We start from the raw sequence: 22,495 nt of genomic DNA, 5'->3' as shown, positions 1-22,495 counted from the left end.
TTACATGCCAGTTATGATTAAATTCTCTTCTGTTTGGAAATCCCATGGGGCTTCACTCACAAAATTACAGAAGTTTAGAAGATTAACAGGCAGAGAGGACTTGAACTTTCCACCTAACTTTCCTTTTCAGACTCGTAGTTTTACTTTGAGTAAGTCTCTCTAATTTTTGATGTAGAATTGCAAAGTTACACAGTACTTTTTTTTTTCTATCTATTATACCAATATAGAAATAGAAAATCAATTTCTACCAGGAAGAAATACTTACAAGGAAACTTTGGAATGAAAGTTCTTTACTAGTTTCCACTTTTAAAATCTAGTTTTTTGGTGTTGCCACCCCCACTGTACATAGTGCTTCGAGGTAGGATGAACATTGTTGTAATCAAAGGACAATCTAGATTGATTCTTTGAATTTCCACTTCCTCGAATCTCCTCCTCCCATCTCTGCTTTTCCTGTTGTGAATGCCTCCTTCACAATACTGTGTGAGCGCAGAGAAGAAATCCTGCACTGCAAGTTTGCAGAAAGAATGCTGGACCAGCTTTGTGTTGCGTCCTTTTGCAGCTTACAGTGACATCTATAGATTTCTTAACGTGCATCAGGATAATTTCAGGATTGATTTTGTTTAAAAAAAACATCATGGCACAAAAGAAACATGCTACCCATAGCACTCAATTATAACCTTTGAAGTACTACCTACACATATGTTTGTTTATAGTTTAAAGGAAACAGTATGAAGCTGAATTAAGAAATAATGAAAATGATTGTTCATAGCAAGAGGGGTGGAATAGGCAAGACCACCACACTGATTCCCATAGTTGCTGTCTAGTCACTCCAGGGTGAAAAGGACTGCAGCTTACGGTCACCTCCAGCATTGTTTTTAATTAGGAGGCCTGAATTTTCATCCTCAGGCCATGGAAAGTAGCCTGATGCTTCTATTTGGTTTGTTTTTTGTTTTTTTGTTTTTTTGAGAAAGGGTTTCTCTGTGTAGCCCTGGCTGTCCTGGAACTCACTCTGTAGACCACGCTGGCCTTGAACTCAGAAATCCACCTGCTTCTGCCTCCCAAGTGCCAGGATTAAAGGCGTGCACCACCACTGCCTAGCCCCTATTGGTGGTAGTTATTATTGGTCTATTGGTTGCTTGTACTTTCTTGCTGGCAGGTTTTTCTTTTAGCTAGCAAGATGTTTCATACTGGATTTTAGAACAGTAACTATGAAAAGTTATAAAGTCTATTCTACAGTATTTGCTGAACCAGCTTGTTCTATAATCAGAAGATTTAAATTGTGGGACAGACGACCATGAATAAGACACCTCAGATGCCACCTGACTGTATATTTGCTATACAACCACTTCATTCATCTTCCTAGGTTGGCAAATAAACAAGACAAGGAGGGGGCTTTAGGAGAAGCTGATGTGATTGAGTGTCTCTCTCTGGAAAAGCTGGTCAATGAGCACAAGTGCCTGTGTCAGATAGTAAGTTGTATTGTCATTGTCATTATTAATTTTTAAGTTTATTCAGAAAACTTGGTTTCTATAAAAGTGATAGTCAACTAGAAAATAATCTTTGGGAGCCCTGATTGTCATAGCTTAGCTGAAAAAAAAAAAAAAAAAGAAATCCCTTGACAACCTGAGTTCAGTCCCTAGGATCGGTAGAAAGAGATGGCAGGCTCCTGCAGGTTTTCTGCTGACCTCTTGTGCTGCTCATGTTCGCTGTACACCCCCAAACTAATAAATAAATGTGAAAGGTAATGAAAAAAAATCTCAAAACCATTTTATGCTATAAACTGTGCTATCACTGCCCAGTTAGCAGTGATTAGTGCTGTAATATCTTTTGTTTTGGGGGAGGAGTTGTTTGTTTTTTTCTAACTTCCAGAAACTTTTCTACTTTCCAACATGGTTTTGAAGATTTTATGTTTGCTATTTGTTTTAGTTACTGCTAATCAAGTCAGTTTTCAGGTTGCAAACCTCAGAAACTAGAAAGAAAAAATTATAAAATTTTAGCTTAAGAGACTTAATATGATTTTTAAACAATTACAACATAGTGGGCGTTGCTGTACAGTCTAAGGACTACAACAGAGGATTAATTCAAACTTGAGAAATAGATCATTACCTTGTAAGCCTTACAGGATTGTCTGCTGCTGTAAATTTATTGGCATAAGAATTTAAAAGTTTAGTTCTCTGTCATTTATTTATTTATTTATTTATTTATTTATGTTTTTGAGACAAGGTCTGTCTCTGTCACCCTGGCTGGCTTCAAATTCTTGAGAGATCTGCCTGCCTCTACCTCCAGAGTGCTTGGAATGAAGGCATGTACTGCCACACCTGGTCTTTCCAGATGTTCTTAATAAATAGCAGTACTTTTCCCCAAGCAGTTCAATTTGTCTGCCAGTAAATTTATATTAAATTATATATGATGTTTTCATATATAATGTAACATAATCTATTTTTTTTCATCTTCTGGCAGTACTAAATTTAGTTATTGGAAAATTGTGGTTTGGAAGTTATATCAATTTAAAAGGCTAAATTTTGCTTTTCTAAATGATTTTATGTAATAGTTTATGGCTACGTTTGTGTAGAGAACTTTTATTCTTAATCATTGAATCAACTGATTTGTTTTAGGAACCTTGTTCAGCAGTCTTGGGATATGGAAAGAAAATTGACAAGTCTATTAAAAAGGGGCTTTATTGGCTACTGCATATCATTGCAAAAGACTTTGATGCCTTAAGTGAACGCATCCAGAAAGACACAACTGAACAGCGAGCTCTCGAGGAACAAGAGAAACGAGAGCGGGCTGAACGAGTCCGGAAGTTACGGGAAGAGAGGTAAATAGAGTAAATTTACCACATTTCGTTTGAATATTAAAAAGGGCAGCTTTAATCTGTTGACTTCTTTTATTCAGTCTATCTATTCAGTTTTATCTCTTTCTGTATGAAGAAAGATTTTAAATACATTTCCTATTTTTGTGAATCTTTGTGTACAGATGTGTAGAATGTACTTCTGTTTTGTGGTGCTAGAGATTCCACTCCTGGCTTTGTGAATGATGCCAGCTAAGCATTTTAGCATGGAGCCCTATCTCCAGGGCGAGTGATGGACTGACTTCTATGATTGTTCTGGGGCTGTTACAGTAGTTAAGCATACTTCTTATATAGTAAGCTCCTTCCCAAAGTTTTAAATTTGTACCAACTTCAGACCAGTTCTTCTCTTCAGGAAGAGGTGGGTATGTCTAAAGACATTTTATTGGCTTTGGGGTACAGTGCTATTAAGCCATTCTTTGATGTTCAGGGAGCCTCAGCAAAACTACTAGATGCAGTGTGCTGAAATGCAATAGAATGAGACCCATGTTTACCCTCAACATGGAGCTAAGATATTAGTGGATAGATTAATTTGAAGCAGATCTTGAACACTTAATTTTATTAAAAAGTCGCATTTTCTTGAGGTATTCTCTTTATAGATTTATTTTATTATATACATGTGTGTGTATCTTTGTGGGATTGTACACATGAGTGCATGTGTCCAGGCCGAACAGAAGCATGGGATTCCCTGGAGCTGGACTTAAACAGGCAGTTGGAAGCCACCCAACATAGCTGCTGAGAACTGAACTTGGGTGTTCTGGAGGTGCCTTGCTCAGGCTGTTAACCACCAGACCACGTCTTTTTAAAATATTTAAATATTTTTAAAAATACTCTGTCTGAAGGGAAACATTTAAACAATTCACTAAGTTGAAAAATGATTGCAAAAATACTATTTCCCAATCATTTATAAATTAACTTAATGCTATAACAAAGTGCTGAGATTTTAATAGAGTTACATGTAATAATCATAAATTACTTTATCACTTTTTGTTTCATGTTGGAATGGGAGAAAAATGAGAATTTTTTTTTTTTAGAGTAAATTCTTTCAAGATTTGTAATTGAACTGCCTTCATAATATTGGCCTTCAATGTGGTTTTATAAGGTGTCTTTAAGTTGTCTACTACTCTTGGGATTTTGGGAGGCCTCGTTAACATTGTGTCGGAAGCCTTCTGGCAGTACCTTTCATATAATCCAGAAATAGGACTTAAAGGAAAGCAACATGTGTGGAAATTACTCTCCAACCACCAATTCCAAGTGACATAACCATTCCTTTTTCTAGGTCTCTCCTGATACCAGAACATGGGATGGATGGTCTTTTTTTATGTTTTTCTTGTTTTTAGAATTACTACTTTTGAGAGTTTTGTCCAATTTATTATGATCATATTCACCCATGTCTCTAATGGAGGGATTAGGTGGCCTACCAAGCTGTGCTCTGGATAACTAAGTAGCCTGTGTCGTTTCTGAGCTGCATGTAGGATGAGGAGGAGGACTTTCTGGGTCTCTGGGCTACATGCAGCATGACCAGCTCCTGATGGGAGATTTCTGTGGGAAATTGTTGACCTTTTTAAGGAATGGAATATAGTATTTTAATATGAAAATGGTATGCTATTATTTTAAACTTAAAATTGTTACTAATGGATGAGTAACAACAGTGACTGTCATATATGTATGTTCATTTATAGAGTATTTTCAGATGGACTACTTTCTCTGATATTGAAAAAGCCCTATGAAATGTCTGTTGTAATCTCATCTGCAGGAAGGCTGAGGCTCAGAATTCTAGGTTAAAGGTCATAAGAGGTAGCAAAACTAAAATCTTCATAGCTTGGCTTTCTAGGTTCAGAATGAAAGGGAAGACATTTTTCTTATGGAACATAGTTAATAACATGTAAATTTTAACATTTGAGAGATAGGTAATCACATTCAGATGGTTGTAGATGCATTGACTTGTTTTTGAATGGTCTAGACTGTTCTTTGACTCACATGTTTCTTTACTATATACTGTTTGTTTTTTTTTCTCTGTCTCTCGAGTTCATTTTGAAATTGGGTGTTATAAAACAGCTAGCATTATTTTTTTTGATTTTGATTTCTCTGGATCTTTATGCTTCTGCAGTAATTTGAGGGTTTTCCTAGTTCTGTGTTTATGTATATTAATAGGGATTATGTTGACTCTGTAGACAGTGCTCCACAGTATAGACATTTTCACAGTAGTCTACCAATCTATGAATATGGAAGCTCCTCCTTGGATAATTTCTGCAGCTTCCTTCTTCAGTGTGATTTTTGTTGGAGCACTTTTCTGCTGACCTATTGTTTGCTTTAAAGGTCCATTTTTCAATCTCCATGTTTATATAACTTCTTTGGATTTTTCTGTTTATTTCTTTTCATATGCATTCTCAAGTAAAATATTATTCAGCCATAAATGAAAGAAATGATGTCACTTTTGCAAACTGAAATAGATGGTCATCATGGTAAGAGAAATAAATCCAATCTGGTCAGTTGAAGAATGTATGTTTCCTTGCATATGTGAGTCTTAAAAAGAAAAGCTGATCCCTCTCATAATCAAAGAGGGACTAACCTGGTTAGTAGGAAGAGTGGAAGTCATCAAAGCACATTATGTGTGTGACATTTTGAAATCTCTATTAATGCTTGTTATAGCACAAAGAAATGCTTCTTCAGTCCATGTGTAAGTAAATGTGGGAATGCAGTGTTCATTACTGTGGCAGTTATTAATCCTGTTCTACGGTGGACATTATGTCTTTGGGAAAATGTACCCTGGCATGTGCCGATTGAATGAATGATTCTTGAGCCTAGCGATCTCCCTTTGCAGCCTCCAAGCTTCAGGCATGACTTCCAGGCATGCTCTGCCTTTGCAATTTGAATTACTGGCTCTTAGAGAAGTCATTAGGCCTTGTTTTTCATAGTTATATTTCTGTGTTGAAATTGCTATACTTGTTTTCATGGAAATATATTAACCAGTTGGAAGGAACAACTACCCTAATACTAAGAAGACCAGAAGAGGAAAGTGAAAGTAGCATTCAGTAGACTAACGGGTTAGAGAGTAAGAAAAGCTAAGGACTAAAGGGAATAGAGGATTAAAGACTTTTTTAAAAAAGGAAAAACATAGATGAGAAAAAGAAAAAAGACCCAGTTAATAAAACAGTAAGTTAGCGTGATTAGAAAAGAAGAGGAGAAAACCTAACAGCCCTCTCAGCCAAAGTTCTGGGCTTGGAACTGACTCCCTGTGGGTAATCTAATGGAGTCCCCCAGGTGGGAAGGGCCAGAGAGTTGTAGCTGAAACCAGTTGTCCTCCTCACTGCTTCCGCCCTAACCATTTAGGTCAGTATCCAGGCTGCTCCCCTGCTGTTTCCTGCCACACTGGTTAATTAGTGGTGACTCTGAAGGGTTTGTTATATGGGTAGCAGGGGTGTGGCCAAAGTCTGGCTGCCAAGAGCACTTACTGCACATGGATCCTCAGCAGTGTGTGGAATGGCCAGGCAGTACATGCTGCGTTCAGAGGCCCTCAGCCTAGAATCCTGCGGGGAATGGCAAATACCCAAGCTGTGGTGGTTTTGGAATGCCCTTGCAGTGAAGGAAACAATTGAAACAGTGAGTTCTGTGAAACAGAAGAGGCAGCCTCAGGCTGCAGCGTTTAGTTTCTTAACTCAGTATGGGACCATCCCACTGAGCATCTGCCTCCCCTCCATACCTCAGCCCACCCTCCCTGCTTAAGCCTCACAGGTGATTTGTCACAGATACCCAACTCTTGTTTGGAGGTGCCCCACCGAATCACTGTAACATAGGGTTCCTAGGGTCCTCAGCCATGATCATTCACCTGTTTTCTGATTGATAGAGTAGTTTAGTTCCTAGAATTAGGACCTTTTTCAAAATGGCTTCTGGTTGGAGCCATTGGAGTGTTTGCTGAGCTGAGCAGCAGGTATGATTTCCCTGATAGTAGGGTTTTAGGTATTTTTAGGGACAACTGTCACAGTGAGACCAAACTCTTCCTCTGGATTCACAGCTGGAGAAGCTTGGGTTTCTCCTATAGTGAGAATTTCAGCCTGCCGCTATTACACGTGTTGTGGGTAGAGCTTCAGTCTGCTGCTGTTACACGGGTTGCCGGTGCCTTCACACTCATCCTGGGATTGCAGCTTCCAGCATGGTGTTCTCCTCCCACTTGAGGCCAGCTAAAGTTGATATCCAGAAGAGCTCTGTGCTTGTTTGAGCCCTTTGCACTTTATATTGGTTTGCTTTCTCTTCACTTCCTGTTGCCTCCCAGCATTCTCACTGGCTTTCTGTCCTTGGAATATCCATTCTCGTTTGTTGCACTGACTTCTTACTCAGACACTAGGAGTCCACACTCCATTTAGCCAGGGTTCTTCCTGCTCTTAGGATTCTTTTAAAATTGAACTGATTCATTTTTATAGAGGCATATCATCCTATTGTCAGCAGGTCTTCTTGAAATGCTGCTCTAATTAAAAGCCATGAGTAGATATGTAAAGGAAAAATGATTCAGCACATTTTCAAAAGAACCTTTTATTTTTTTCCTCCCACACACAGAGAACGAGAGCAGACAGAACTTGATGGGACCAGTGGTCTGGCTGAGATGGACTCAGGACCAGTTCTTACGAATCCTTTCCAACCCATAGCAGCTGTAATCATTGAGGTATGAGTTGTGGCAAGTAGGATTTCTATGTGTTAGATAATAAAGCTATGACTTGGACAGGGTGGTATGGTGTTGGGACAACAGGCAGGGCAATTGGGGATACGTGCAGAGAGCATTTGCAATGAAGTTGAAAGGCTTGAAAAAGGCATGTGACTGCAGACAGAGTGACCGTGTTCACTCATGGTTCACCTGGGAGCTGGGGATTGGCACAGTGACAGAACTAATACATCATTTACATGATCACTTGTAAAAAGAAAAATGGCTTCAAAATATGCAGAAATAAAAATAGAAACTGAATATGTCTTAGTTACTGTTTTTGATAAAACCTATTTTGCCATATTTTTGTAGTACTAACATTTGATCTATTTTGAACCAGTATTGGTGTTATTGTTTTTGTGGTCATGGAAAATAGAACTTAATGTTTATATTTTAGATTATTTTATACTCATGTATGATATATTGACATAACAACTTTACAATGCAAACGGTTCAAGCTACAAACCATAAAGTGAAAAATAGCTGTTATTACATGTGCATTTAGAAACAGTTAAAATGTGCAATGGAAACTATAAATAAGGAAGTAAATAAATAAACAAACCCTAATGTGACACACCAGACACAGTCCTGTGACTATTTACTAGTACTAAAAATTACTATAAGAATAAAGAAATTCTGGGCATTAGATTACTGAAGGAAGGACTTGCTTCCCAAAGGAGGGAGAGGGTATGACCATAAAGGTGTTTAATAGTCTTCTCTAATAATAACAAACATATAGTCATTGTCAAAGCATGTTTGTTATATAGAACTGAGCAGGGAGCTGGGTTAGTCTTGCAGGGGAACAAGGAAGCAATCTCATCGCATACTGCTGAGCAAGGAGGCAGGGTTAGCTACTCTTCAGAAGAAACAGTCTCTGTAGGGGCCAGTCTTCAAATCAGAAACAAGGGGCCAGGGACCTAGCATGTACATTTCTGCACACACTGTCAACATTCTTATTTGGACCCTGAGGAAGGCTTTTCCATCCCTCTGAACCTTGAGCTGTGATGGGGATAAGGTGGAGCCAGGGTGACCCTTTGCCATTCCCATAGTCTGAGGTACTGCAGTCCTGACATGGCCATGCCCACGTCAACACTAGACTGTCGCTACCCACGTCCGACCGCGGAATAAGGCAACGTGTTCTTCTTCAAGCAGTTTATTCAGCTATCCCTGTACAGCGAGCTTCTTCTCTCTCTTCTCTGTCTTCTCTGTCTTCTCTCTCTTCTCTCTGCATCCCCTTATAAGCATTGCCTTAATCCTCTCAGCAGCTGCCACAAAGTCACTGGTGATTGGCCATTCTCAATGATGGGAGGTGGGGTGATCGGGTAACCACACCTCTTAGCACATACAACTCCATATATGGAGTTGTCTTTTCTCCCAAGCACCACCTTGTAATGGTGAGAGTGGAGCCACTTCCCACACTAGACATTCACTCTCTCCTATAGTGATATAGCCATTTAAAATTATTAATAGATCCAGGGGATTAGGGAGAGAGTTCAATGGGTAAATTAACTTATCCACAAGCATGAAGACCTATGTTTTGATCCATAGAACCCTGTAAAAAGCTGGGCAAAGAACAATGTGCCCATAAGATTCATGCTGGGAGATATGGAGACAGAGAATCTGGGTAGCTCCTTAGCCAGCCTGTATGGTCCAATTTAGCTTTAAGGTCACTTAAAGACCCTGTCTCAAGCCTTCTGCTGCCCGCCTCCAGACTTCATAAACACTTGTACTCACACGCATACGTGTTGCATACACCCATATTAACAAATTTATATGTATAACATATTTGAAATAATATGTGATATATAATATATGTAATATTATATAGTATTATGTGATGCTATATACAATATTATATGTACTTATCATTAATATTAATATCATATATTTGTTACATATATTACATGAACACATAGAAATGCTAATTCAGTTGATAAAACAATAGGAGAATGTACGTATACAGATGTGGTTCTGTTTCCTTTTCTTCCTTCCAGAGACTGCTGCACACCAGGCTGGGAAGGATGAAGCAAAGTCTAGCTTGGGTTGGTTGGTCAGCAGGATCCGTGGAGGTGGGGTGGGGCTTCTCCGAGGATTTTAGCCTTACAGCTCTTGCTAGTCAGTGAAGCTGAAAGGTCCGGGACTCCCCAGAAAGGGGTCCACTTAAGTCACAGGATAGCACGCACCCAAAGGACACACGAGAGACCGTCTTGCTGTAAAGCACATGAGGTGGTTTATTAAATCAGAGCTCTGGGCCAGCCCATATCCCCATATCTCACATAGGGGATAGAGGGACTGACCTCGTGGCTCAGGAGCATAGCGCTTATATATGGGCGGGGTAGGGAAAAATCAAACTTTCGCGCAGGTGCACAGGATTGGTTGTTTTACCTTTTTTGAACACTAGTAGGCCGTACCATGGGGCAGGGTGTAGTTCTTCCCTTGGCCAGTCAGTTTCTGGGATGTTCTTAACAGGCCTTTGTACTGTAACTCCCCCCTCCTCTGTAACTAATTAGATGGACCCAAACCTGCTGGCAGGTGCTTTTCTGCCCAAGGTCTAAGGCGAAAAATTTACACATATTTCATAAGATGGCCTTTATAATTTTTCACTCTACAAAGCAGCTCTGTTAGATGAGGTTCAGTGAAACAGCTTGTGGGCATACACACTTTATTTGGGGTGAATCAAGGACTATATGGAGAGTGGGAAGGGGTTCTTCTTAAGGTGAACTTTCATTGGCTGAGGTGTAAGGTTCTGGGGATACCTCATTTGCATGGAGAGGTATTCTAGGAAGTTGAACCTGGGATTTCTTCCAAGGATTCCAGAGCATTTCTCAGGTAGAAGACTGGGGGTCAGGATTCCCCAGGTCAGGCAGAGAAGGAAGCCATGCTAGAAAAGGCAATCCCCCATTTTGCTCCAAGCCCAGGAAAGCTGTTCAGACACAGTAGACTACCTTAGTAGTGAGGTGCAACACAAAGTCACATTCATGCATGTTTGTTGGTGTGTGTCTTTATGGGTATGAGAGAGGCAGAAAGCATCTCATAATTATAAATAGAATATGGTCATCTCTGGATTATGAAACTGCCGGTAGTATTTTTTCTTTAGACCTTTGTCTGTAGTGCATATTTATCAGTTAGTATGTTTTAATGATACAGTCCCAATTCAGTGTGCAAGTCACAGTGACAACTGAGTCATCAAAGCTCTTGCTTGATTTCTCCCTTCAAATGATCTTAAATGCCACTGTTGTAGAAAGATAAATGTATCTCATGTCTGTTAGAATGAAAAGAAGCAAGAAAAAGAGAAAAAGAAGCAGACCACGGAGAAGGACAGTGATGTCAGCCCCACAGAACATAAGGTGGAGCCCGAGCAAGCCGAGTCGCAGAGTGAAGCAGGTGTCTGCCTCCAAAACCCTGACGGGGGCGTGGTGAACAGCGACAAGGAGGCACTGTCCCAGCAGCTGGACAATGAGGATGAGCATGACCAGCGAGCATCAGAGTCAGGGGGTAAGGTCATCATGTCCTACTTTGAATATGGAAAGGCCAACTCTACTTGATTTCCTTCTTACCCCCCTCACAGAAATGGTTCCATAGTGTAGTGCAGAGCATTCTAGTTCTGTTCCGATCCTACACAGACAGACAATTCACACCACATTTGTTCACTTTAAACATAATTGTTTTCTAGATATAGTTGTATTTTCTATACTTTTGTAGGTTTCACCGATACAGGTTATTGTCTATGTAACAGATACTTTTTGTTTTAGAAAATGTTATGTATCTCATGTGATACATGTATATTTAAACAGAAGAAATAAATTTTAGGATTTAAGAATTTTTAGTTAAAATGTTTTTATAACTTTTTTCTAGACTGGTTTAATATACTGTAAAATTTTGTTTTTATGTTATTAGAATTTAAACACTATTATTGAGATCCTTAAAATGTTGATACATATTTCTGTGAGAGTCTGTATGGTTTCTGTTTTTGTTTTCTTAGGAATAAAAGATTCTGTTACATCTACCAATGTGATACTGGTTACATATATTTATATTTATATTGGACATATCTTATGTTGAAATTATTTTAATGAGTAATGTGTTTAGATATGATTAGACTCTTAGTCATATTTCAAATGGATATTTTTGGAGTATTTTTTTCAAATTATTCATTCTACATATCTCTCCTGAGGAGAGTCACTGTCTTTCCCCTTTTTTGCATGCCTTTCTGAGTTTTCTGGACATTCCTACACTTATAGTTGGACAATTATAGTTGTTTAAGATGACTTTGAGTTTGGAAGAAATACCAGTTAATTGTAGAAATGAAGACCTCTCTCCTTGAAATTGAAATAGGCTTTGGCTGTCTGTGTTTCATTCATGAATCGTATACTTACTCTGTCCGCCATTGGAAGTGCATATTCTTAGTATATGGAACTTCGTACTTGGTTGCTGATAGGTATCCCCAGGGTTGAGTAGAAGCAGTTATGGTGTTAATACTGCCAATACTCTCACATTATTGTTTGTTTTTACATTATAGAAGTTCACTTTTTCATGACAAAAAGTTCGATCCCTATATTTTTCTAGATAACAGTAAGAAGAAAACCAAGAAACTAAGAATGAAAAGGAGTCACCGGGTAGAACCAGTCAATACAGATGAGTCTGCTCCTAAGAGTCCCACGCCGCCCCCACCTCCCCCTCCTGGTGAGTACATCCGTCCTGACACTGGGTGTAGAAACACTGCTGTAAGCACTACAGAAAGACGAGAAAAAGGAAGAAGAAATTAGATAGTTTTCAGTTAGCATCTTCATTATTTTGTCAGGTTGTAAGGAAGAATCCTTTACTGTCCATGTTATGCAAAGTTTGTTAACATTTCAGTGTCGTTTTAAGAATGAAATGGTAAGATGTATTAATATAACTTTACACAATAATGCCTAGATGTGATCAGATTCTGTTTGAATTCTCTATATTTCACATTGCTGAAGGGAATTGAAGTTTAGTGGATTTGAAACTAGAATGAGATTTTAAATGATGGATCTTTAATCATTTCATCCTAGATGTTCTATAAGTATGTGCTTTTCTCAGTATAAACGCAGTATGCATCTCTAGCGCCTAAGGTGTCGCAGGGGTTAATGCATGTAAAGCTGTGGGATACAACTACACAAAACCTGGAAGTAGCCTTCAGCACTGAGCAGAGTGTCCCACCCATGTCTTACAGTTGTTGGTAAATATGTGTCAACTAAATGGTCAATACATGCATTCATAATCCCCTTGTAGCCTCGCTGACAGAGCTTTAAGTGGTAACATTTTGATTCTGAACTTTTACAAGATTCATTTCTAGCATTCCTTTTAACAAAACAAGTCTTTTAGTCTCTGCTAGGCATTAGAATGCAGGCAATAGACATTTGTGGTGGTAACAAGAGGGGTGACCTTATAAATAAAAGTGGTTTAAGTTAAAAGCTAACATGCATGCTTGCTTAAAGCCCACGTTAGTAAGATGGTGCATGAAAAGACAACTGAAAGGTATACATGGCTGTTCAGAGTTGTTCACTAACAAGGAATGTTAAATCTATTTTCTATCAAGGGAGGGATCCTCTGAAAAGACTGTAACAAGAATTCATTTAACAGAGCTTCTAAATGTTTTTCTTTCCTTTAGTTGGCTGGGGAACCCCCAAAGTCACTAGACTTCCAAAACTTGAGCCTCTTGGTGAAACACGTCATAATGGTAATGCAAAAGGATCAGCTTTCAGATATCATCTGTGCATACTGCATCCACTGTTCTCTGTCTTGTAACTTCAAGTGTGCAGGATTTTATTTTTGGTAGCTTTCAGATCCATTACCATCTCTTCCATTATACTTTTAACTTTGATTTTACCTTATTTTTTTAATTTTTAAATGTACCTTACAGCTATCTAATTTGACTTTTTTTAAATTTCAGTACAAATATATGAAGATGCATTCTTGTGTTTGTTCGTGATAATCTTTTATAGATCTTTTATATGAGAAAAGTTTTCCAGCAACTGTGGTTTTACTTACTATGCTAGGAAACTGTCAGGTCATGCCTGTGTTCAGTACGTTGTGATAATAAACATAATTGCTTTCTTTGCTCATAACACAGTGTTCATAACTAAACATTAAAATGAAGGCTAGATCAAAACAATGTATAAAATGAGAGATCAAATTAGTAAACCAAATAGAATTAGACTAAACAGAAATTCTCTCGAAGGCTTTATTGAATTTAGAAAACACTCTTGATGAAATCATTGTAGCTATAATCCATTGAATTAGAACCCCAAGAAACAATGCCTAGGAAAAGATGGTTAGGACTCACAGGCAGGTGTCATTTCTGACAAGAAGTCAAGGCTTTTATATTGTACCTAGAGCGCAAAAGAATAAGTCTAACATAGCTCCATACACTTGTTCAGTAAGATCGTCTAACACACGTCATCTGCTAACTTACTAGAACTTTATTTCCTAAAAAGATCACTTATTATAAAAGACATTCTTAGAAAAGGCATTGTGAACATCTCCCCCATGTCACACTGAAACATGTTATTCAAAAGTATTCAGGCCTACTTCTTGCTTTCCTTTGTAGAACACTGTACAGATCACTAATGGTTTCTACTTAATCATTAGTGAATATTAGAAATTGTGTATTTGTAAATGAGTTTCTTCTTAGCCTGTGTGAGAATGCCTGATATAATGGTTCCAGTAGATTACCTATTTCTATTTTATTTATTGATTTTTAACACTGTAATATTTTTATTGATAGTAGGTTAGATCCTATTGTATTATATAACCTGAATTTAGTCACATTAAAATACATTATCAGTTTACATATTCAGTATCAGAAGATAGTATTAGAGTTTTTCCATTTATATGCATACATATACATATATAGAAAAAATGATTTTTCACAAGACCAATATTCTTTCTTACTGAATTCAAGTTTTAAGCACCTTTCTTAGTCATGATTCACAATACTCTGACAGAATACCAGACAAAACAGCTTACTAGAAGAAAATATAGTTTGGTTCATGGCTACTGAGGGATTTTTCCCCCAAGGAAGGCAAGCCATAGCAGAATGACTTAGTCCCTGGAGCAGAGAGCTGGCAGTAGCAACTTGATGACTTGGCAGCAGACAGAAAACAAGAGAGGGCTTGATCCATGGGTGGCCTTCAGAAGAGGCCTAATCACCTACTCCATCTCCTGATGGTGCTAAAACAGTGTCACTTGCAGGGGTCCAAGGACTGACACATAGGGACAGTTCGGAGTGAAAATGTGACCTGTTTCTTCTGGACCTGCTAGTTTATGTCCATGTCAGTGCAGACCCATTCACTGGAACTTGAGCAGTTCATGCAGTCTGACCAGGCCCAGCATTATCCAGATTCCGAAGTTCAGAGTTTCTTCTGAAATACTAGACAGTCCCTTAGTTGTAAGCTGCCTAAAATAAAAAAGAAAGTTACATACTTCCCGTATACAATGGCACAGAATAAACATTCCCTTCTCAGATGGATCTGAAGCAAGACCAAAGCCTAGTAGGGCAAATACTACATCCTGCAGATTCGTGTACACCATACAGGGCACACAGTGTTATCATGCCAGCTCCACTGGTCTTATTCTGCCCTGCACCTCTGGCTTTGCCATTTGCAGCAAGCATGGCCTTTCTCTTGGTTGGGTCCTCAGTGCCTGCAGTGTTCTTCGACAGACATCCTACGTACTGGCATTTCCAGTGTAGCAGCCTAGGCTTCACCTTCATGGTGGTCTTTGGGGCTTTGTGGTCCCTACTGTCAGAAATCTGCCATTGCTAAACATGCCCTCGCCTCAGGCTACTCTCTGCAACTCCACAGAGGCTTCAATGATCCTATAACTCTTGCATTCTGTATGCCTGCAAAACCTTCACCACAAGGACAGTGACAAGTTCTGCTGCTGTCTGAAGACAGTGCTGAACTTTTATGGACTATGACTGTAGTACTCTGAGTGTCTCTGCCTTGCTACAAAATGTTTCTGCAGGTGGCTTTTTTCCATAGGTCATCTTTTCTGTTCTCTCTTTGTAAATGAAAGTCTTTCCAGTGAGTTTGTACTTTTACATTCTAGAACCTTCTATGTAGCTATAGGCTTCAGTTTACCCTTTCTATTGTTACAGTGCAGTGTATGAAGTGTGTAGTTTCTCCTTCATGGTCCTAATCCCTTTAGCAGTCAGGCCTACAGTGTGTGCACTTGCTCTGTGTTAAAAGCACTCCTTCCCTTTTCCAGGCCAAGCTGCTACTTCTGTCTTTCTGTTCCACTCTGTGCTCTTCGGTCTTGTATAAACTGGCTGGAAGCATCTAACAATAACCATTTCCCAGCCTGGATGTTAAACACCAAATGGAATAGTCTATCACTTATGAATTCAGGATGGAGAGGATGTGGTCAGATTCTTTGCATAATGTGGTGCAAATGACCTCTTACCCAATTCCAGTAGAGTGCTTGTTTCTTCTGGAACCCCATGCCCATGGCCTTCATGGAATGCATTTTTGTTGCATTCTTCCAGATGTGTTCCTCATCTTGCTGATGTCTAGCAGAATTTTCATTGTTCTGTATTTATAGCATTCTAGGGTTTCTTTGGACAGTAGCTCCAAACTCTTTTGCGTTGATCCTAAAAACTAGATGTAGAGGTCTGAGAACTAAATAATCATACACATCACAGCAAGGACTCCATTCCTCTGCTCCAGATTTTCTGTAGGTTCCACAGCCTTCAGAACGGCAGCACTACCAGTTCATGACTAACATATTGAACATGAGCTGGGGCAAGGAGGATGTGTCCTTTCAGACCCAGACAATATCAGTGCATATTTTATATTTGACATTAGCTAAAAGTTCTTATGTCAACATAAGGCATGCACTTTACCCAGTTTAATAGGCAAACTAGTCCTCCGATATACTGTAGTGTCTATGACAATAAGTTCCTTAGTATAAAATTGGAGTAATATTCAGAAACTCTGTGGGCAGTTCTGGAAAGTGGCATAAGAGCTAGGGATTCAAAGACTAGGAAAGGGGAGGAGAAATAGGATTGAAAGACTAGAAAGGGGGCGGAGAAACAGGATTGAGAGACTAAGAAGTGGGAGGAAAAACGGGATTCAAAAGTATGTGTACCTATAGTCCTAGCACCGCTGAAGGCTGAGATAAGAGGGTTGCAAGTTCCAGGCCAGCTGAAGCTACATGAGAGCCTGTCTAAAGAAGAGAGACCAGAACAGCAAACCAGAGATAGAAAAGAACAATAGTTGTCTGAAAAATGGCATCAAGCTACATAGTGGGTAGAAAGAAATTTTAAATGATAGAAAACATTGAAAATGGAATTCTGGCCTTCAGATAAATACCGAAAGTCTTACATATATTTAAAATACTAAGGCTTACTATTAGTAAATTTTCAAGAGCTAATATTTATTTAATACATGGCCAAAATGTTACATTGATGTAATTTATAAAAACATTACTTTATGAGTATGAATGTTTTGCTTGCAAGTATGTACCAAATTTGTGCCTGTGGTAGTCAGAAGATGGCATCAGATCCCCTAGAACTGCAGTTACAGATGTGTGTTGTGAATCATCTTAGGGTTGCCAGGAAATGAACCCCAGTCCTTTGGCCAAGCAGCTAGTGATCTGAGCCTCAGAGCCATCTCCCCAGCCCCTCTTCTTATTAACTGTGAACACATGTCTTTTCCCATTATATATAGAAGTATGTGGACAAAAGTCTGATGACAGATACACAGTAGACATGTGTGATGGGTGATGAACCAGTGAATGATTGAAATCAAGTGCACGTGATTCGTGAGTTCAACTTTACTGAGTTGAACGATTGCCATAATCAGATTGAAAGCAGCGTGAGGGAGTCTAACTTTGATTGTAGTTGTCTGCTTTGGTAAGAGCTTGATTGTTTCTATATCACTTTGATCACTTACAAAGCTTGCTTTGTGTAACAGGTAGGACAGAGACATTCAAAGAGACATTAAGGGACTGGAAAGATGGCTCAAAGGTTAAGAGCACTGACTGCTCTTTCAGAGGTCCTGAGTTCAATTCCCAATAACCACATGATGGCTCACAACCTTCAGACATATATGCAGACAGAACACTGTATACATAATAAAGAAATAAATCTTTAAAAAAATTTAAAAGAGACATGAAATGATAATCTGTGTTTGTTTTGTAAACACTTTCAATTTGTATTTTATCAATGAGTTATATATTCCACATTATGAAAAATGAATCAGAGTTTCTGGTAGTCAAAAAATACCAGATATTATAGATTAAAGAATATTGTCAACGTTTCAAATTCGGAATGATGATAAAAATTTATCATATCCTTTTACTGCTCTCCAGATTTCACTGTAAAAATGTTTGATAACCACTATGAAAATGTTTAGACAATTAAAATCCCCTGTCATATAGAATGATTCTGATTTTTGTAAAGAAGTGATACAAAGCTCACTGCAAAAGCTACTATTTTTTTCAGAAGAAAAAAGAAGTCATGTTATGTACATGCGTTTGGTCTTTTAATAAAAATATTTTTAAATTCATCAAAATAATTGGATATTTCTTCTAATTTTCATTATAACAATGCCATTGTGGTTTGCAATTTCAGTTCCTCCAAATGCCTGCAAGGCAGAACCACATTAGACAGGAGCTGAAGCTCTTGTGCCACTAAGCTGCAGAGTCAAGGTTTGAACTTAGGTCTGCCTGTGGTCTTGAAATCCATATCTTCAAGTTGTTATAGTTGTAATATTATATTCATATCAGTTAAGGGATCTTAGTGGCTTAATTTGTGTTTGGAATTTACAATTGCCTTGAAAATAATTCCATCATGTTTCTAATGTATTTATTTTAAATGCTCTTAAACACTTGTGCTTCTAAAATAATTTGAAGGTAATACACTAGAAAATAATTTGTGATGACTTAAATGTGGCATTAGGTTTAGAATCTAACTTGTGGCAATGTAAGAAACAGAAATGTGAGCCCATGCATCGGCTTAGCTGGTTATGTTCATCAGGCTGCCAAGCTCAGGATCTGAGGTTGATGCCCAGGACCAATACAGTTGAAGGAGAGAACCAATTCCCACAAGTCGTTCGTACACAAACATCAAAGTAAATAACTGTGACATTTTTGAAAGACTAGAAACTATTACAGACGGAAGGAGAGGGCCTGGGAATGTGACTCCATAATCAAAGTGCTTACCTGGTGTGCACGGGCTCTGGGTTCATTTCTCAGTATTTCACACACTCAAAAGGAAAGACCATTTTATACAATATAGTTACCAGAGCACAGAATTGTGGAAGTATTAGGTGTAGAAGGCCAGTCTGCTTCTCCTAAAATATGTAGACATAATGACCACTAGAAAGAGTATGTGATATGTACACATTGTGACTGACAAGGTCTTAGCAGCAGATAGTGTAGATTCTCAGTATTTTATATTTGTTTTGTAATGTAAATGTATAATTAAAAACCTATAAATATGTCTATTTGGTACAACATTTTACCTGTCATTTAGAATTGACTCTGGTTATGTTTTGAATTCATTCAGATGTCCTTGGATTTAGTTTGTTTCTGTTTTCTGTCTTCCCCACCTATCCATTTGCTTGAGAATTGCCTGCATCTCAGTCTTTTAAAGATGGTGGATGAAAAACAATTAGCAGTGAAAGACTTGAGTACCATACTGTTTCACGTTTTTCATTTCCCTCCTCTGTACAGATTTCTATGGGAAGCCGCTGCCTCCCCTGGCTGTGCGACAGAGACCTAATGGTGATGCTCAGGATGTGACCTTATAACCAAATTGTACGGGTTGGTGTTTCTAATATCAGCAAGATGAGCTGAGACCTTTCCCCAAAGCAGAAAAGCCCTGAATGCCGATGACTGGGGCATGACAACCATAATGATTTCAGGGAGGGAAGAATATCCAAGAACTCGACCTGATGATTTACTTCTCCATGTTCTGTGTTTAAAGCAGAAAGGAAACAAAATGACCAGTAGCTGACAAGAGCATCTGGCCAACTTAGCAAGTCATGGTATTGATTCTTTGGTTTACACATCCCAACTTTTGGACATACTCCTGAAGAAAAAACCTCAGAAGTTGAGCCAATGGACTCTACATACCTGATTATTTAATAATCTGTATTTCTATGCATTAAACATGTTTTATAATATACATGTACATGAAAGGGGAATTCCTGGGAATTTATAACCTAAATTTTAACTATTTTTATATTTTTTCTAAACCATTTGTTTAAGTTTGCTATTGTATTGACTGTGCACTTTCTACAAATGCTCCGTTTAAACTATCTGGATAGAAAGTTGATTTCCTGAACACATGAGGTGTACAAGCAGGTATGCTTTGTGAAACATTGTTTCTAAAATTTACACTCTATCTTGATGTAATTTTAAAATAGTCACTATTTTAAAAAGCAAATTCTCAGATCTTTAATCTATCAAATTACATGATTGCAAAGTTGTACACAAGGAGAGAATTCAGTTCTGTTGTCACTGTTTGTTTTCCTTGGTGTTGATCTCAATAAATGTTAAGACATGTGAGATGCCTTTAAGAAAACAACTAAATTTGTTAAATTAATAAAAATGTATCCCGTGAGATATGATTTAAAGTCCTGATAGAGCCCCCAAGGGGCCAGACATTTTCTGAGCTCAGGGGCCCTTTACATGTTGTCTGTTAGTGGCTTCATTCACTGCTTTGGGTGGTTTTTCTTTGTTCATGCTGTGAAATTAAAGGTAAAAGACTGTAAAGGCTCCTGCAGGTCTAGAGACCTCAGGTTTCCAGCCAGCACAGCCACACATATGAAAATATTGACTCAAGTCCTTTCATAAAGCACAAGTTTTAACATGACTTAATTTTCGATGACAACACTTGTTCTGCTCTTGAGTGCCAGTAAGGCTCTCTGTCCATCTGTTCTTTACCAAAACGTGTAGAGATAGTTTAAAAATGGATTTATAATGTAATATTCAATCGGAGGCATGCCTTTCAGTCAAGGTGAACATAACAAAGATCAAGTCCCTTATAACCATGTTAAGATTGGTACCATATACCGGCAGTGGACATACACTGGATGCTGAATGTAAGTCCACCTAAGGTAGATTGATCTGATCATTTGCCTTTTAAATGTTTATAATATATTGTGTTCACACTTTAGCAACCTGGACCCGGATCAATCAGGTCACATAATGCTAGTCAGCACTGGTAGAGTTTCTGTGGGCTTGTGCATGATACGTACCTCGCACACTGAGGGGGGAAAAAGGTTCAATTTCTATGCAAAACCCATATGCAGAATTAGCAGGTGTCTTAGATAAGAGAATCACAAGACAGGATGTAAATTAACTGGATTTTAGAGGAAAAAGTGCTCACCTTCTTGGTTTATTTTGTAATATTTAAATTCCCTTTTAAAACTAAACTGAAATTTTTGCTATCTTTTCATCTGGTTTGAAGATATTCTTGCTTCCTATCAAGTTTACTCTAAAGTACAATAATTACCGACTCTATTTCATAAAAACAGTTTTGAAATTGAATGTAACATAAACCGGAATCGATGTTTTCTATGGCACTCTCAAAAAATTAATATGTTTTCTTAAAGCTGTATAAAAAAATTCTTTTAAAACTGTTTTGTAAATCCTGTCAGATTTTAATATTTCATTGCTTATTTTGTTATATTACACATTTTCATTCTTATCCATCATGAATTATAACATTTCACACAATAAAAAAATTATTTATAACCATATACCATCTCTCTATTTTTAAAAGATCTATCTATCCATTTTTTACATATATGTGTGTATATATATATGTGTGTGTGTGTAATATATATATATATATATATATATATATATATATATACTGTAGCTATTGTCAGACACACTAAAGAGGGCATCGGATCCTACTTACAGTTGGTTATGAGTCACCTTGTGGTTGCTGGGAATTCAACTCAAGACCTCTGGAAGAGCAGTCAGTGTTCTTAACTGCTGAGCCATCTCTAAAGCCCACCATTTCTCTTTTTATTTGGTGGTTTTAAATGATTTTCTTTAGCTAATCAGATGATTTTTTTTTCTTTATTACCATGGAAAGAGTTAAATTGGTAAATTAACATACTTCTTGTTTTATATGAAAACTATTTAAAGGATGTGTGAAACAACATTATACTTTGCTTTTATTGCTAGTTCCCAGTATTTTGTCAATCCTACTGCCCAAAAGATAAATTTTAACTTATTTACAAGGCAATTCCATGTGCTCTTATATAATTCATATACATATATGTACTACTACATATATAATACTTTATGTAATGTCAAGTGTGCAACTGTATGGAGTGTGTGCTTTGAATATGTTTGGCCCAAAGAGTGACACTATTAGGAGGTGTGGCCTTGGTGAGAAAGAGTATCACTGTGAGGGTGGGCTTTAAGACTCTTCTAACTGCCTGAGGATGATCTGCTCCTGGCTTCCTTTGGAAAAAGATGTAGAACTCTTAGCTCCTCCAGCGCCATGCCTGCGTGGATGCTGTTTTGCTTTCTGCCATGATGATAATGGACTGAACCTCTGAAACTGTAAGCCAACCACAAATGAATGTTGTCCTTTATAAGTGTTGCTTTGGTCACAGTGTCTGTTCACAGCAGTACAACCCAAACAAAGCAGAATGCTAACTGAAATTTCAAGAGATCTTGTGATTTATACAATTTCCTCAATTTTCAACTCTTTTTTTTTTTTGTACTGAAGAAAGCAAATTTATAACTTTTATGAATTAAGTGCTGTTTTCTTTTTTGAATTCTAATTTTTATCTGTATGGGTGTTTTGCTTGCATTGAGTGTGTGTGTGTGTGTGTGTGTGTGTGTGTGAGAGAGAGAGAGAGAGAGAGAGAGAGAGAGAGAGAGAGAGAGAGAGAGTTGTTGAATCCCTTGGAATTAGTATTACATGGTCTTGAGCTGCTGTGTGAGCACTTAAA

At 38.0% G+C, this 22,495-nt stretch overlaps 1 protein-coding gene across 5 annotated transcripts in view; it reads left to right on the top strand.

Annotated features, from left to right (window-relative positions):
• Arl13b (ARF like GTPase 13B) overlaps positions 1 to 21,280 on the top strand; it is a 54,143-nt gene extending 32,863 nt beyond the window's left edge. For 3 of the 5 annotated variants that reach the window (XM_076943061.1, XM_076943060.1, XM_034515363.3), the window contains 7 exons: positions 1,364 to 1,469; positions 2,616 to 2,818; positions 7,403 to 7,508; positions 10,814 to 11,039; positions 12,111 to 12,227; positions 13,180 to 13,248; positions 19,248 to 21,280. In XM_076943061.1, coding sequence (XP_076799176.1) covers positions 1,364 to 1,469; positions 2,616 to 2,818; positions 7,403 to 7,508; positions 10,814 to 11,039; positions 12,111 to 12,227; positions 13,180 to 13,248; positions 19,248 to 19,324 — 904 coding nt within the window. In that variant the 3' untranslated portion in view covers positions 19,325 to 21,280. The remainder of the gene's footprint in view (positions 1 to 1,363; positions 1,470 to 2,615; positions 2,819 to 7,402; positions 7,509 to 10,813; positions 11,040 to 12,110; positions 12,228 to 13,179; positions 13,249 to 19,247) is intronic. The other 2 variants (XM_076943062.1, XM_034515364.3) reach the window with 1 other exon arrangement.
• Positions 21,281 to 22,495: the final 1,215 nt, after the last annotated feature.

The sequence above is a fragment of the Arvicanthis niloticus genome, chromosome 12 (assembly GCF_011762505.2).
Source record: "Arvicanthis niloticus isolate mArvNil1 chromosome 12, mArvNil1.pat.X, whole genome shotgun sequence".
Classification (NCBI taxonomy): Eukaryota; Metazoa; Chordata; class Mammalia; order Rodentia; family Muridae; genus Arvicanthis; species Arvicanthis niloticus.
Note: the sequence above shows the minus strand (reverse complement) of the source record. Positions and strands in the feature narration are given on the sequence as shown.